This window comes from Meles meles, chromosome 17 (genome assembly GCF_922984935.1).
Source record: "Meles meles chromosome 17, mMelMel3.1 paternal haplotype, whole genome shotgun sequence".
Classification (NCBI taxonomy): Eukaryota; Metazoa; Chordata; class Mammalia; order Carnivora; family Mustelidae; genus Meles; species Meles meles.
The window spans coordinates 36,779,338-36,797,741 of record NC_060082.1 but is presented as its reverse complement, the minus strand read 5'-3'; the positions used below and the strand labels follow the sequence as shown (position 1 = coordinate 36,797,741).

At 41.1% G+C, this 18,404-nt stretch overlaps 1 protein-coding gene across 6 annotated transcripts in view; it reads right to left on the bottom strand.

Moving 5' to 3' along the window:
* The window catches only part of HHAT (hedgehog acyltransferase), a 335,352-nt gene that overhangs the window by 244,518 nt on the left and 72,430 nt on the right, over nucleotides 1-18,404 (bottom strand). For all 6 annotated transcript variants that reach the window (XR_006815465.1, XM_045982020.1, XM_045982019.1 and 3 more), the window contains one exon: nucleotides 17,146-17,317. Coding sequence is in view for 5 of the 6 variants with exons in the window: in XM_045982020.1 (XP_045837976.1) it covers nucleotides 17,146-17,317 (172 nt within the window). In the remaining variant the exon portion in view is untranslated. The remainder of the gene's footprint in view (nucleotides 1-17,145; nucleotides 17,318-18,404) is intronic.

Sequence of the window (18,404 nt, the reverse complement as noted above, 5' to 3'; positions counted from 1 at the left end):
CTCAACATACAAATTTTCATTACTATTCCCCTTTATTCCCATCCCTTTCTCCTACTATTTCATATAAAGTGTGTTGGTGGGGGCTAACTCCACAGCCAAGCCCACAGTTACAGAACATTCACATTATGGCAGACCCCGAGGAGGCAGGAGCACCCCTAGGAGTCTGCGCTTGGAGCTGGGTGCGATGACTCAGAGATGTCCTCTTTGGGAAAGAAGATTTGCACGTTTTCGGCTATATGTGGGACAGCTGTGTACCTCCTTGAAGATGTTCAGTCTGTGGCATACAGCTGGAGGACTGTATCTAATAAGGTCTCCTTCCTTTCACTGAAATCTTGTTTGGATTCAACAGAAACAAAGAGGAGCTGTTCAGCAGCCTCTTCCTGTAAACTCCTGCATGTTAATAGAACCCATCCTCTTGTCGGCCTTCGGAAAGCTACAATTACTATCACTTTTCACACTAGTGCCTGCCCTTCTGATTGCTCTCCATTGGTTTCAGCAGACACACTCCAAGTTTCCTCAAAACCGCTTCTATTTTTCTCACGATGCCTCATCCTGTGACCCTGGGTTGTACTCCTCCAAGACAACCAGCGTCAACCATGGCTTCTTATTTGCCAAATGAAACAGAGTTTCTTCAGTCTCCTCTTAGCCACTCTTTGAATTCTGATAAACTGAGAGCAGCTTTCTTCTCGACACCTTCACAAAGCCATCAGTTTCCTCCTGCCTGGATTACTACTCCTTCTCACTGGTTGCTGACTCCTCCTTTTCTCCATGCCTCTTAAATGCTGATGTTCTCCTTTTTTTTTTTTTAAGATTTTATTTATTTGAGAGAGAGAGAGTGGGCACAAGCAGACAGAGCAGTGGACACAGTGGGAGAGAGAAGCAGGCTCCCTGCCAAGCAAGGAGCCTGATGCAGGACTTGATCTCAGGACCCTGGTATCACGACCTGAGCCAAAGGCAGAGGCTTTACTGACTGAGTCACCCAGGCATCCCAAATGCTGGTGTTCTTTCTCCAAAGTTCTACCTTTCAGTAAGAATGTCTGACAGAGAACAGGCCTCACGGGGCAGAGGCAACCCCACTTCAGGCTGGGTGACCCTCAATGGGGCCACCCACAGCCCCTAGAGCCCTACCTGCCCGGAACTCATGAAGCAAATCTTCCTGGAGCCTGGCTCCCCCTGAGAAGCTGGTGATGGCAGCTCTTGGCCTCGCCGGAGACTGGAGTAGAAGGGAAAGGAAATCAACATCTCCCTGAGCAAGAATAAGGTGAACGGGAAGGAAATTCTATTTTGACATCTCCAGGAGGGCATCAAAGGGAATGAAAGAAAAACAAATGCCACCTTGTTGCCATGGAGTCCCTCACATCCTCTTAATTACTGAGAGGAGCACCTGAGCTCCGACAGCCAAGTGAGGCACAGCTGCTTTTCCCATCTCCAAGGAGAGATGGCAGGAGAGGCTCTCATACCGTCCACAGAGTTCGTGAGTATCCTCATTGTTTGATCAACCCCATCAGATGAATCCTATATGGGTTCATCTGCGGACCCAGATGAACATCCGGACCGGATGTTCTGTGGATATCCCTGTTCCTGTGAACCTGGCAGTCTTCACTCTTTGGAGGTGTGTGGCTCCCCTTCAACACTTTATGCAAGAATCTTGACTCGTTTATTGGCTTGGGCAGCTGGTCACTCATATGAACACCGATATAATGTCACTCACTAGGCAGGGTCCCTATAAAATGTATTCTCTTCACCTGAACTGCTCATGAAGCATGTGTTAAGCACCTGGGCAGCATGCTGCCCTGTAGTGAGCACCAAGGGGGACAGACACCAAAGGTGGGGACATAGTTCCTTTCTTAAAGTGGCTTTTGCTCTACTTAGTGGCACTGGCGGGCAGGGGTCCTTTCTGGACAGAGGAGAACATTACCCAGCCCCAAGATCCTTGGAGATGAAAGCCTGGTCAAGAATCTTCCGGCACGTAAGACAGATTGGCAGCTCTGACACGGTCTGTGCCGCTGCCTCACTCTCTACAGCAACTTCAGCACAGGGGAGAAGGTGTTACAGAAGGAGAGAGAGTGTAAAAATGACAATACAAAGATTACAATGCCTGTGTCTCTTTACTGGTTCAGTTCAGAAGGAAATCAGAAACTACACACCAGTGCCCAAGGCCCCATGGCCTTTGCAAGCCTTTTAATTCCCTAACATTTACTTTCTTTCTCTCTGTGAACATCTTAAGGAATACTGTCCCCCAAACCCTAAAGCTAGGGAAAGCCTGTGACCTGGAAAGAAAGGGGGTTGCTCGTGGGGCCAGGTGAGGGTCACTGGGCTGGCCCACAGCAAGGCCACCTGAGCTTCCTTGACAGGGCACAACACACCAGCCATTGTCACTGAACACCATGAAAGCAGCATATTAGCTACTGTCTCTATCTTCTCACTTCTGATCATGCTACAACCCTTGTTCATACTCCCTAAAAAATGACTGAGTCAACAATGGAAAAAACTAACCATGGCCAAAGTCCAGAGCAACTTTCAAAATGAAACACTCTTCACTTCAGTCCCTTCTTCCCTGGTCTCTAATTTCTGATACACTGAGCATTCTTTTCTTCTTGAAACCTTCACAAAGCCATTTGTTTTCTCCTACATTGGTTACTACTCCTTCCCATTTGTTGCTGACTCCTCCTTTTCTGCCTGCCTCTTAAACGCCAGCATTCCCTCAAGCTCTATCCAAGACCTCGCTTTATTCTCACTCTACACATTTGCTAGGAAATCCCTTTGCTCCCGTGGACTCGATGGTCACATATATGCAATGACTTTCAAGAGTGTGTCCCATCCCCACTTCCTCTCCTGAGCTCCAGGGCCATCTGCCTCACCGTAGCAGAGATGAGTCTACCTCAGTGTTCCATTTTACACTTAACGTGGCAAAAGGTGGACTCTCTATTCCTCCCTAAAACCTGCTCCTGGTCTTCCTATATTCCCCGCTCCTGGTGAATGGAAGGGTCAATCATCACCTCATCTCTAAACCTGCAAACTCCCTAGGCTCTTCCTTCTCAGTCACTGTCTTAATACACTGGCAGGGAGACTTCATGGACTGTACTTCCAACTTGCTCATCACTTCCTTCTTCTCCACCCCCTGCTTCATTTGAGTCCTCCCCATCCTGCCCTTGGTTCACCAACAGTCCATCCATGTAAAACTGTATCTGGCTCTTTAACATTTGTTGAAAGAAGAGATAGACTGTATTCTAACAGATTTTTCTCTTTACAGTCTTACTCCACTGTTTCAAGCTCTGCCCTGCAGGCAGAATGATATCCTAAACCCCAAATCTCATCCTTTCTTCTCTGCTTGAACACTTTAAGGTTTTTACCTCTGGGGTATTTAAAATACCCAAAGTAAAGTTAAATACTTCCATGGGACCCATCATGTAATAGGTAGAGTAAATCATCCTTAGCATGACCAGAAGCTATCCAAAATAAAACCCCCTCCCTGTCTTTCTGGAAGAATCTCTCAATAGCTCTTAGACTCTGCATCCAGCTCCACTTCCAGCTTATAGTCCCAAGTGCACCAGAGTAACCCATACCAAGCAGGACCCTATGAATACTGCAGCCCCAACACTTCCCTTTCAGCCATGTCCATTCAATTTTAAGAATCATCCAATTTTAAGAATCATCTGAGGCATCAGCCCCACTACAAAACCTTTGTGACCCACCCCTCTTTCCAGACATAGCAGGAGGGTGAGGAGTAACCCCATACTCTTTTGTACTCTCTGCCCAATGAATCTACATAGACATCTATCTCAGAATTATAAAACTGTAGATGCAATAAGAAAACAGTGTTCTTTGTGTATGACTTCTCTAGAATAAGCTTTTGGAGTACAAAATCTGTATCTCATTCATCTTTGCATGTCTCCAGCCAAGTCCAGGGCATGGCACCTGAAAAATGCTTATTGAAGGGAGCAATGAATAGGACATTACACAGTTCAAACAATAAATGCTCAAGTACTAAGGGAATTCAGAGAAAAGGCACTTTCATGTTTGCAAAGTGTTGATATGAAAACTTTCCTGTTTTAACTCAGAATTAGAAGAAAAATGGAGTCAGAATATAGTTTGTCCAAGAAAAGGTTATCACTAAGGTAACTATATAATGACACTTCAGAGAAGGAAAGGGGTTGCTACTGGTAATTACAACGAGACTAACAGTCAAACAGAATTGTAAAATGGGATATATAGCTGCTCTGCAAATCATAAGAACTAAATTAATTTTTTAGGGGTGGAATTATTAATTACCAAAAAAATTTGAGATCTTCTGTTTTCCTGGCTGTCTCACACTAATTTTCAGAACTTTCTGTATGGGAACAAATTTCCAAGACACCATTCTTGACTTTCTATTCAGAAGCAAACATGACTGGTTGCCCACCAAACACATCTTCCCCACAATCCTTGCCATTGGAAACGCAATTTCGTTCAAGTCTTCAAACTTATCCCTACTTCCCTTCTCACAGTGACCTGGAAGAAATTCCAAATTATAAACGAATCATGGGACACTCATTCCCTTTGCATGAGGCTGATGACAATGTGGGCAGAAGACCCCCATTAGAGCCATTAGACATCAGAGGAGGAAGGATCTTAGGGGTGTTTCCACAACGCACAGGTACTATTTCTATAATAATGAAAGGTTTTATAGGCAAATGTCTTCATGACTTTAGGATAGGAAAGAAAAATGTTTAAATACTCAAAGTGTGATAATTATAAAGTTTATAAATTCAACTACGTTAAAATAAATTCTGTTCATCAAAAGATTAAAAAATTTAAAAGTCAAACGACAAACCAGAAGATATTACTATTTCCCAAAACATGTATAACTGGGAAAAGATGGTAATAAACAAGTCCTCTGAATTCATGAGAAAAAGACAAAAATCCTACTAGAAAATGGGCAAAGGTTATCATAGGTATTTCATTGAGAATGATTATACTAAAATTCTATAAACTATTAAAAAACACTCAAGGAGGAGTCAAGATGGCGGAGAAGTAGCAGGCTGAGATGACATCAGGTAGCAGGAGATCAGCTAGATAACTTATCAAACCATTCCAAACACCTACAAATCCAATAGGAGATCAAAGAGAAGAAGAGCAGCAATTCTAGGAACAGAAAATCGACCACTTTCTGAAAGGTAGGACCTGTGAAGAAGTGAAGCCAAAGCGAGGGGAAGATAGACGGCGGTGGGGAGAGGCCGGCTCCCAGCAAGCAGCAGAGCAACGGAGCACAAAATCAGAACTTTTAACAGTCTGCTCCACTGAGGGACATCGCTCCAGAGGCTAAGCTGGGGTGAAGCTTAGGGGACACGATGGGGACAGCATGGTCTCAGGTCCCGTGGGGTCACAGAAGGATTGGGGGTGTTGAGTGTTGCAGAACTCACAGGTATTAGAGCAGGGAAGCCAGCTACAGAGACGGAGTGAGGAGTGAGCTCTCAGCTCGGGATTACCTTATTGTGATCCGTGGCACAGACCACTGCTCTGTGATTGGGGATCCCACAAGACCTGGTGAGACTCCCCTGGAAGAGCTCAGGGATCTGTGGGGTTTGGAGACTCCAGGCGGGGCTGTGTGCCAGAGACAGAGAAGCTTGGTCACAGGCTGGGTGAGCTCGGAGCGTGGCCAGAGGCGCTTTTCTGTCTGAGTGAGTGAGCGCTTTTCTCTGAGGGCGCACTGAGGAGTGGGGCACTGAGCTCTCAGCTCCGCCAGGCCGGAGATTGGGAAGTAGCCATCTTCATTCCCGTCCTCCGGAACTCTACGGAAAGCGTTCAGGGAACAAAAGCTCCAGAAAGCGAACCCGAGCAGATTACTTAGCCCGGCCCCTGGTAAGGGCAGTATAATTCCGCCTTGGGCAAAGACACTTGAGAATCACTACAATAGGCCCCTCTGCAGAAGATCAGCAAGAAATCCAGCCAAGACCAAGTTCACTTACCAAGGAGAACAGCGGAATTCCAGAGGAGGAGAAAGCAAAGCATGGAATTCATGGCTTTCTCCCCATGATTCTTTAGTCTTACAAAGTTAATTAATTTTTATTTATTTTTTTTCTTCCGCTAAATTTTTTTTAACTTTTACCTTTCCTTTTTTAACATTTTTTAACTAGTTTATCTTAACACTGCCTTTCATTAAAAAAAAAAATCTTTCTTGAATCTTCATTATTATAGTCATATTTTATCCTTCATTGTATCTGATTTTATTTTTTGTATACACATAAGGTTTTTTCTTCTAAAAAAATTTGGGGTACAACTTCTTCTAATAGATCAAGACACTCAAATTCATTAGCAATCAAAGAAATGCAAATTAAAACTATGAGATATAATTAACACATTTTCAAAATTAAGTATCAATACCATACAATCCAGCAGTTCCACTACTGAGTATTTATCCAAAGAAAATGAAAGCACTAATTCAAAAAGATATATGCACTCCTAGGTTTACTGCAGCATTATTTACAATACTCCAAATATGAAAGCAACCTAAGTGTCCATCGATAGATGAATGGATAAAGATATGGTACACAGACCACACACAGACACTCTCTCTCTCTCTCTCTCTCACACACACACACACACACACACACTGGAATATTACTCAGCCATGCAAAGGAAGCATCTTGCCCTTTGTGACATGGATGGACATAGAGGGTACCATGGAAGTGAAATACGTGAGACAGAGAAAAACAAATACCATATGCCTTGACTTATATGTGGAATCTAAAAACAAACAAATGAAATAGAAACAGACTCATAGATACAGAGAACAGTCTGGTAGTTGCCAGAGAGATGGGGGAAGGGAGTGGGAGGGTCAATATGCAGAACAGGGGAAAGGGATTAAAAAATACAAACCTCCAGTTATAAAATAAGTAAGACAAGGAGACAGAATGTCCAATATAGGGAAAATAATAAAAAATATGTAACAACTCTGTATGGTGAAACACAGTAGCTAGATTTATCATGGTGATCACTTCCTAATGTACATAAATGCTGAGTCACTATGTTTTATACCTGAAACTAATATTGCATGTCAACTGCACTTCAATAAAAATGAATGAATACTAAGTGTTGATAAGAATTTTGAGTTAAAGGAATTCCCATGAACTGGTGAAAGGAGTATAAATTGATCAGTTAAAAAAAATAATTTGGCAAAATCTTCTGAATCAAAACATATATTGACCACAATCCAGCAATTGTATTTACAGATATATATACTAGAGCAGTGTTTTATAAACTTAGGATAGTGACTCACTTGGTTTAATAGTTTCTAACCATCCTTATTAAATAAAATAGTATAGAACAGAAGAATTATCACAGTACATTTTAAGTGGCATGAGGTTAAGTATTGCCTTATGAAAATTCGTGCGTGCACACACATACACACACACTTGGACACAAATGCATTTCTTACTATGGGCCATGAGCCAAAGAACTGAAACCTACTTTCTTTGCACATGTTCTTCAAGAGATCTGCAGAAACAGCATTATGCATCATAGCAAAACCCCGGGAAAATCTAAAAAACTCTTCTTCTGTAAGTAGTATATGCGTACACTGGCAAGCTATTCAAAAGTGAAAAAGCCAGTTATGGTAACATGTACCATATATTCTCCAAAACATACATTTAAGCAAGGAAATCAAGTCACAGAATAACACACCAAGTATGAATAAAGATTCATACATATGAAGATTTCTTAACATATGGAGTTTTAGGAATTTAATTATGATAAAACTATAGTGAAAAAGAAGGAATGGATTTCTGCTTTCCAGTCCAGCATGTAAAGAGGTTACAAGTCATCACTGCACCCTAATAGCAAGCAAAAAGCTAAGCAAACTGAAAATTAACAACTTTTCTTAGCTCCATCAGAGAAGTGAGATCACAGGGCAAACTGTTGTCCACAACTTGGAGATAGACAGGTGTATTCAGAGAACTACAACTTACTGGAGCAGAAATCTTTGTGGGAACAGGTACCAGGGCATGAAAATCTGGACTGTAAAGGACAGTACTGGAGGCTCAGTGTGGGGAAAGTCTGAGAGTTAAAAACAGCAAGGGAATAGTTATAAGGGACCCCCACACTTCTGTGAGTTTTACTTCTAGGAGCTCTATCACATTCTCAGGATGGAAACTGGAGAAAAATCCCCTCACGCTTCTGGCAGGGAGAGGGGGAAAAGTAATCATTTGGAAATACACCAGAGCATTCTGCTCTTCTAAACAAGGCCTTCCCTCCAGACAAGTTTTACTGGACCTTAACCTAACCATCAGGGCCTAACCAACCCAGGAGAAGGAAAATACCTAATTCTAGTCTGCTCAGGCCTTCTACACAAAGGGAAGATAAATACCCAACTCCAGTCTCCTCTAATCATCCTACACTTCCTAAAGAGGGTGGTGGAGGAAAAAAGAAGAATTGTTTGTGAAGTTCACAGCAGAGGGACTAGGCTCATAAAAAGGGTGAGACCTAGGGACGCCTGGGTGGCTCAGTGGGTTAAGCCTCTGCCTTTGGCTCAGGTCAGGATCTCAGCGTCTTGGGATGGAGCCCCACATCAGGCTCTCTGCTCAGTGGGGAGCCTGCTTTCCCTCTCTCTCTGCCTGTCTCTCTGCCTACTTGTGATCTCTCTGTCAAATAAATAAATAAGTAAAAATCTTTAAAAGAGTGAGACCTAATCATAAGACTACAGAACACTGTCCCTCCCCCAATGCCTTACTAGTATATTAATTACTAAAGGCTTATTTACTGAAGTTCTTTTTACTCAGTACATCATGCCACCTTTCAAAAATAATTACAAGGCATACTGAAAGGTAATCAATCAATCAATACCCCCCACAGCTTAAAGAGACAGAGAAAGCATCAGAACCAGACCCAGATATGGCAAAGACAGTGAAATAATCAGATTGGGAATTTAACACAACTATGACTAATATGTTAAGAACTCTAGTGGAAAAAGTAGACAGTATGCAAGAACAGATGGGTAATGTAAGCAGAGAGATGGAAATGCTAAGAAAGAATCAAAAAGAAAAGCCAGAGATCAAAAACACTAACAGAAATGAAGAATGCCTTTGATGGGTATATTAGCAGACTGGATGCAGCTGAGGAAAGAATCTCTGAGCTTAAGGATATGTCAATAGAAACTTCTAAACCAGAAAAGCAACAAGAAAGACTGAAACAAAGAAAACATGGAGCAAAGCACCAACAACTACTATGAGACAACTACAAAAGGTGTAACATACATGCAATGGGAAACCAGAAAAAGAAAGAAAGGAACAGAAGCAATATTTGAAGCAATGATGATTAAGAAATATCCTCCTAAATTAAAGTCAAACACCAAACCAAAGATCCAGAATAACCAAACAGAATAAATGCCCCCAAAACTACATGTAGGCATAACACAGTCAAACTGCAGAAAATCAAAACTAAAGAAAAAAATACTGAAAGAAGCCAGAGGGGGTTGAGAAACCTAACCTATAGAGGAAAGAGGTAAGAGTGACACTCAGCTTCTCCTCAGAAACCAAGCAAGTATGAAGAGAGTATAATATTCAAAGTGTTGAGAGGGAAAAAAATATCAACCTAGAATTCTGCATCATGCAAAACGATCCTTCAAAAATGAATGAAAAATAAAGACTTCCTCAGATAAACAAAATGAGATTTGCTTCTGCTAGATTTGCCTTGCAAAAATGTTTAAAAAGTTTTTCAGAGACAAGAAAAATAATATAAGTCAGAAACGCAGACCTACACTTAAGGAAAAGCAACAATGAATTCTGGAACACTGAAAAGAAATTTTAAAAATAAATAAAAATGTTTAAAAAAGAAAAGGAAAAGCATCAGAGATAGAATAAGTGAAGGTAAAATAAAAACTTATTAATTGATCTAAGAGATAAAAGTCTGTCCAAAACAATAAAAGCAGCAATGTATTTATGACTACAGCTTATCCACAGGAAATGAATGACACCAATTACACAAGCGATACAAAGGAGGAATCTGGAATATTTTGTTGTGAGGTATTTGCACTAGCATGAAGTGAATATGGTATTACAGGAAATTGGTCTTAGATTAGTTGTATATGCATACTGCAGACTCTAGGGCAACTACTAAAAATGTTTAAAAAGAAGTATATTTGATATGCTAGGAAAAAAGAGAAAATGGAATGATAAAAATTTTCAATTAAAACCACAAAAGGCAGGGGCACCTGGGTGGCTCAGTGGGTTAAAGCCTCTGCCTTCCGCTCAGGTCATGATCCCAGGGTGCTGGGATCAAGCCCTGCATTGGGCTCTCTGCTCAGTGAGGAGCCTGCTTCCTCCTCTCTCTCTGCCTGCCTCTCTGCCTACTTGTGATCTGTCTGTCAAATAAATAAATAAAATCTTAAAAAAAACCACACACACACAAAAAGCAGATAAAAGAATGAAATACAAAAACAGGAACAACAACAACAAAAACAAACAGAAAACAAGAGGAATGAATATACAGTGTTAAAAACATAGAAGATATCAATCTAATTATATCAGTAATCACTTTAAATGTCAGTGGTCTAATTACACCAATTAAAATACAAAGATTATCAGAATGAATCAAAAAACAAGACCCAACTACATATTTATTGTCTAAAGAAACACACTCTAAATATAAAGACACATTAAGATTAAAAGTAAAGGAACAGAGAAAGATATATCATGCTAACATTAATCAAAAGAAAGCTGGAGGAGCTATGTTAATTTTCAAACACATCAGACCTGCAAGTGAAGAAAATTATCAGGGATAAAGAGGGCCATTATATAATGATAACGATCTAAGAGTCACTTCTTTAAGAAGATATAATAAACCTTAATGTGTATATACACCTAATAAAAGAGGGTCAAAATACATGATGCAAAAACTGATAGAACTGCAAAGAAAAACAGATGAATCCATGCTTACAGTTGGAGATTCTGACACCCCTCTCTCAGAAATGGACAGATCCAGCAGGCAGAAAATCAGTAAGGACACAGGTGAACTTAACATTACCATCAGTCAACTGGACAGAACAGATATCTATAGATTACTTCTTCCAATGACAACAAAATACAAATCTTCCCAAGCTCACACGGAACACTCATCAAGACAGATCACATTCTGGGCCATAAAACATACCTAAACAAATTTAAAGTAACAGAAATCATACAATGTCTGCTCTTAGACCACAGTGAAACTAAAATAGAAAACAACACTAGATAGCTGGGGGAAAATCTCAGAATACTGAATATCAAATACACCTCTAATAACACGTGGAAGAATTCAAGAAAATTAAAACACACTTTGAACTAAACAAAAAAGAAAATATAACTTATCAAAATTCATGGGATGCAGCAAATACAGTGCTTAGAGGTAAATTTATAACATTAAAGCTATATAGTAGAAGAGAAGAAAGATCTACAATTAATAATCTAAGTGTCCATCTTAGGAAACTAGAAAAAGAAAAGCAAATTAAATACAAAGTAAGCAGAAGAAATAATAAAAATTAGAGCAAACATCAGTGAAATTAAAAATAGGAAATTAATACAAAAATGTCAACAAAACCAAAAGCTGCTTCTTTGAAAAGATCAATAAAATCAGTAAGTCTCCACAAGTTTAAGTGAAACCATATAATAATTGACTCTCTCTGCTTGACTTATTTCACTTACTTGTGGAGCATAAGGGATAACACAGAGGACACTGGGAGAAGGAGAGGAGAAGTGAGTTGGGGGAAATCAGATGGGGAGACAAACCATGAGAGAGAACACTGAGAAACAAACTGAGGGTTTTGGAGGGGTAGGGGTGGGGAATTGGGTGAGCCTCGTGGTGGGTATTAAGGAGGGCACGTAATGCATGGAGCACTGGGTGTGATGCATAAACAATGAATCTTGGAACACTGAAAAAATAAAAATTTTTAAAAATCAGTAAGTAAAATCTTAAAAAAATAAAAAAATAAATAAAAATCAGTAAGTCTTAGCTAGGTTAAGAAAAAAAGGAAATTCTCATATTATTAATATAAGAATGAAAATAAGGACATCACTACAGAACCCATGAAGATCAAAAGGATAATAAAGGAATAATATGAACAACTCTGCTCCCACGAATTCGATAACTTAGATAAAAAGAACCAATTCCTTGAAAGATAAAATCCGCCAATTCACACAGGAATAGATAATACGAATAGGCTTATACCTATAAAGAAATTGATGCAATGATTAATAACCTTCCAAAACAGAAAACCACTTAAGGAAGAAATTCTATCAATACTCTATAATCTCTTCCAGAATATAGGAATAGAGGAAATACTTCCTAACTCATTCTATGAGGTCAGCATTATCCTAACACCAAAATCAGACAAAAACATTACAAGAAAACTATAGACCAATATCCGTAATGAACACAGATGCTCAAATACTCATATTAGCAAATTAGGGGATCAAGAGGTACAAAATTTCAGTTACTAAGTATGTCACAGGTAAAGTATAGCATAGGGAATATAGTTAATAATATTGTAATAAAAAGAATTAACAAATGAAATCCAGGAATATATAAAAACAATTATACACCATGACAAGTAAGATTTATCCCAAGGCTAGTTCAACATCTGAAAATCAATTAATATAATCCATCTCATCCACAGACCAAAAAAAACAAAAACAAAAACAAATTATCGTATGAACATATGCAAAAAAAACTAAAGCAAAACAAAAAACAAAAAATACATTTGACAAAATCCAACACCCATTCATGATAAAAACTCTCAGCAAACTAAGAATAGAGGGGAATTTCCTCAACTTCAAAAAAAGCATCTGCAAAACCCTACAGCTACCATCATACTTAATGGTGAGAAACCAGAAGCTTTCCCACTAAGATCAGGAAAAAGGCAAGCATGTCCTCTCTGATCACTGCTTTTCAATATCATACTGGAAGTCCTGGGTAATACAATAAGAGAAGAAAATGAAACAAAAGGTATACACTTAGGAAGGAGGAAATTTTTATTTGCAGATGACATAATTGTCGATGTTGCAAATTCCAGAGTGAACAAAGACAACAACAAAACTTCCTGGATCTAATAAGCAGTAGCAGCAAGGTTGCAGGATACAAAGTTAACAGACCAAAGTCAGTCACCTTCCTATATTCCATCAGTGAACATGTGGAATTTGAAATTAAAAACAGGGTGCCTCGGTGGCTTCTTTGGTTAAGCATCTGCCTTCAGCTCAGGTCATGATCCCAGGGTCCTGGGATCAAGCCCCACGGTGGGTTCTCTTCTCAGCAGGGAGTCTGCTTCTCCCTCTCCCTCTGGCCCTACCCAAACCCCCTCCCCGCCCACCGCTCATGCTCTTGCTCGAGCTCTCTCTCTCAAATGAATAAATAAAAAGTCTTTAAAAAAAAAACTTTTGAAATCAAAAACAATACTATATGCATTAGCACCAAAAAATAAATATTTAGGTATAATCTAACAAATATGTACAAGCTAAACATAAGGAAAACTATAAAACTCTGTTGAAACAAAGAAGAGCTAATTAAATGGAGAGGTATCCCATGATCAGATTCAATATTGTTAAGATACCAGTTCTACCCTAATTAATCCAAAGCTTCAGTGTAATCCAAATCAAAATCCTAGCAAGTTATTTTGTGGATATGAATAAACTGATTCTAAAGTTCACATGGAGAGGCAAAAGACCCAGAATAATGAACACAATATAAAGTCAGAAGCAAAGTCAGAAGACTGACACTATCTGACTTAAAGACTTAGTATAAAGCTACAGTAACAAGACAGTGTGACACTGTGGGAAAATAAACAAAAAGATTAACAGAACAGAACAAAGTGCCCAGAAATAGACCCCCGAAATAGCGTCAATCTCTGACAAAAGAGCAAATACAATACAATGTGAGAAAAGATAGTCTCAATAAATGGTGCTGGAACAACTGGATATCCACATGCAAAAAAAAAAAAAAAAAAAAGACACAGATTTTTACCCTTCCAAAAGTTAACTGAAAATGAAGTATAGATCTAACTATAAAGTACAACACTATAAAACTCCTGGGAGACAACGTAGGAGAAAATCTAGCTGACCCTGGATGTGGCAATGCCTGTTTAGATGCAACACCAAGGGCGTAATCCATGATGCAAGGAACTGATAAACTGCACTTGCTTATCAATTTCTTAAATTTTGTTCTGTGAAAGACACTGCCAATAGAATGAGAAGACAAGCCACAGACTAGGAGAAAATATTTGCAAAAGATACCTCTGATAAAGGCCTGTTATCTAAAATACACAAAGAACCACTGAAACTTAGTAATAAAATGAAAAACCTAACTTAAAAATGGGCAAAAGACCAGAACAAACAGCATGAAAAGATATGTCGATGGCAAATAAGCATATGAAAAAATGCTCCACATTGAATGTCACTAGAGAATTGCAAATTACAACAACAAGATAACTACTCTCTACCTATTACAGGAGCCAAAATCCAAAACAGTGACAACACCAAATGTGGACCAGAATGTGGAGCAACAGGAAATCACTCATTACTGGTGGGAATGCAAAATGATACAGCCACTTTGGAAAATAATAGGGCAGTTTTTTACAAAAATAAACATACTCTTACCATCCAATCCAGCAATTGCACACCTTAGTATCTATTCAGAGGAGTTTACACTCATATACACATAAAAACCTGCACACAGATGTTTGTAGCATCTTTATTCATGATTATAAAACCTAGAAGCAACTAAGATGTCTTTCAGTGGGCAAACTGTGGTGCATTCTAGACAATGGATCATTCAGCACTAAAAGTAAATGAGCTAAGAAGCCATGAAAAGACGTGGAGGAACCTTGAATGCATAATAGTGCTAAGTAAAAGAGGTCAACCTGGAAAAGCTGCATACTGTGTGATTCCAATTATATGACATCCTGGAAAAGGCAAAACTATGAAGATGGTAAACAGATCAACAGCTGCCGGGGGTGAGAGGGGAAGGAGGTATGAACAGAGAGAGCACTGAGGAATTTCGGGCTACGAAACTCTGTGACATTGTAGTGGTGGATACATGTCGTTCCACATCTGTCAAACCCCACCCACTGTACAACAAACACCAAGAGTAAACCCTAATGTAAATGATGGACTTTGGGTGATAATGATGGGTTGACCTAGGTTCATCAGTTATGACAAACGCACTGCCCTCACGGGGATATTGCTAGTGGGGGCAGCTATGCCTACACTTTCCTCTTCATTCCTCTGTAAACCTAGAACTGCTCTAAAAATAAAGGTTTTTTGGGGGGCGCCTGGGTGGCTCAGTGGTTTAAGCCGCTGCCTTGGGCTCAGGTCATGATCTCAGGGTCCTGGGATCGAGTCCCGCATCGGGCTCTCTGCTCGGCAGGGAGCCTGCTTCCCTCTCACTCTCTCTACCTGCCTCTCTGCCTACTTGTGATCTCTCTCTGTCAAATAAATAAATAAAATCTTTAAAAAAAAATAAAAAAATAAATAAATAAAAATAAAGGTTTTTTGTTTGTTTGTTTTTTAAGATAAAAAAAATGGGAATGACAAAACCAAAACTCAGGAGCAGGTGATAGGTGATGGGTTGTCACTATAAACAAAAGGCTTCTAGGATTCTGATTAATTTTTTTTTAAGATTTTATTTATTTATTTGACAGAAAGACACAGTGAGAGAAGAACACAAGCAGGAGTGGCAGAGGGAGAAGCAGGCTTCCCACCAAGCAGGGAGCCCATTGAGGAGTTTGATCCCAGGACCCTGGGATCATGACCTAAGCCAAAGGCAGACGCTTAACCACTGAGCCATCCAGGCGCCCCAAGATTCTTAAGTGGAGTGACAGATCCCCAAATGGATCACTGATGATTTTTCTGAGTCACCAGATTTACCACCCTGCTGATGACCTTAGAAGATAACAGTTTTTCCCTACAGTTTGAACCCCATTTTGAGTGGTGCTTACTGTTATTCATAGTTAAAATCACTCAAACTAATGGTCTCTTAATTTGGAAGCAGTACAACTGGGATCTGATTTAGCATGTCATTGTTTCCTCCTATTCTATTTGTCTAAACATATCATTAAAAACTTGTCCCCCCAACTATAAAAAAGATTTGTTTGGGGTAAAAAGAGGCTCTAATTAAAACAACTCAGTATTTTTCCAATCCCAAAAGGTATCTTCCTTGAAAACCTTCTGATTAAGCCCAAACAGATAAGGAGTCTGGCTTGTACGCTTGCCCTCCATAGGGAGCAGCTTAATCTGGTCGGAAGATCACACATTTCCCATGGGAGCTACAGGCTGGAGGTCAGACCACAGGGCTGAATTCAGCTACCACAGGAGTTCTTAAAAGGAGAGCAAACAAGGAAGCGAGGAGATTTTGTTCAGAAAGGGGCATAGTCTATGCAATTTTGGCCAGAGAAATGAAGAGCTGTGGTTTCTCCAGACAAGTCCTATCCTGGAGACTGTCCTGCTTAGGAGATGACTTCCATCCCACCCACTGCAGATAAAGGAAATGCACAGACCAGAAAGGGGGTGGGACAACAGAGGGACACACACAGGCACACACCATTTATTCCCTCCACGGGACTCTGAGGAACTCCGTCAACCTGCTGCTTCCATTTAACCCTCAAGCCAACCCTGCAAAAGCAAGTCTACTCATCTCACAGGACAGAGACACAGAGAAGCTGGTAAGCAGCCACGGGCCGCCCTCGGGGGGTTGGTGGAGCTGAGAGTCAAAGCCACATCTGTCCCACTCTAAAGCGCATATTCTTCTCTTTAGCATCATATGCAAGAACCACAACCAATACCACAAAACAACCCAGTCCTGGAGCATCACCTCTTCGCAAGCCCTCAAAGGCTGCCCTCCCCCAGGTCTCTTGCTGTCTCCTGTCAAGTGGGCACCACAAAGGTGCAGACCCTCACCCCCTCGCCGCCCCCCAAGCTCAGGAGGATTCCATTATGAAAAGGGCTTCCTACCAACCTCGTGTCCCAGACCACAGAGCCTGGCCCTCACAGCCATCAGCCCCCTCCCAGGCATCATCTCAGCCACAAGAGGAACAAGGTGGGGGGGGGGGGGTGTTTGCTCAAGGCAACCACACCCTGTCTGCCCCGTCCAGCCTCAGGCTGAAGCTACCTCCTGCGGCTTGTTCCAGACAGTAACCGCCAGCATTACCTAAGGTCCAACAAGAGACCGCCCTCAGGAGGGAGGCGCTGCTGTAGATGGCGTGCATGTACATGAGGTGAACCATCAGCTCAGCCAGCCACCAATAGCAGAGGAGGCGACCCAGCCCCACCGCAAAGGCAGAAAGGTTGGACTTCAGCGAGCAGTACTCTTGCTGCTGCATCTAAAGTGGAAACAAAAGAAGTCATTAGATTGTGCCTTCGCTTTTCCAGCCTTCCGAAGAGTCCCCTAGACAGTATTCCCAGTCCTCCTCACAAACATGAGTGCTCTATCTACCCAAACAGGGCTGGATTAGTTATGCATTGTTCTTGGGTGGAAAAGTCACCCCCCAGCGTGGGTGGGATCAACGAGCTAGCCTCGTGCCAAGAACCAGGAGGGGTTCTGCAGCCCTTCACCCCAGCAACAGCTCTGCAAACACCAGCGTGGAGGGCAGTACCTGACGTACTCTCCCTCAGGACCTTGGAGTCTCCTTGGGCTCAGGTGTCACCCTGTCTTCATCCATCACCCACCCACACTGGAAGGCTGGTAAAAGTAGGGCCAAGTCAGGAGGGGTCACAGGAGAATGAGACAGAACCTGAGAACAAGGGAAAAATCCGATGTGGGTGTGTCATCTTACCTGCAATTGCTTTTGAAACAAGGCAGAATGAACACAAACAGGGACAGTATGTGGGACAAGTCTGCTCAGCACACAGTGCAGTGTGACAGTTTAGGGATGTGGACTTTGTAGTAAGAATGGGGATCAGACTCTAGCACATACCACACAGCTGTGTGATCCTGAGCGGGTTACTTAATCTCTCTTGAGGCTTGATTTCCTCATATGTAAAGTGAAAATAAATGGTCACGACTAAATATGGTAGCTTCTGTGAAGTACTAAGCACAGCACCTGGCCTATAAAAAGCAATGGCTAATTGGTAGGTAGTATCTGGTAGCTTATAGGCCTCCTACTGGGTCTTCTTCACATTCTTCCCTCATGGCATCCCAACTACCAGCTACAGGGCAGAATTAGGACACAGCTCAGAACCAAACACTGAAGGTGAGAGAAGGATGTTTGGGTTATTCATGGCCATAGACAGACTACTGAGAGTTCACTCAACACATATGGACAACATAGAACGAGTCTGATCAGAGGACCCAGGTTCTGGGTCTTGCCTCACTGCCTGCTGTTTAGGGACACACAATAGTTTAAAACACACAGATGCTGAAACGCATAAGCACCTTATAAAATGTGTGTGAATTCAGTTTCAGCCGTA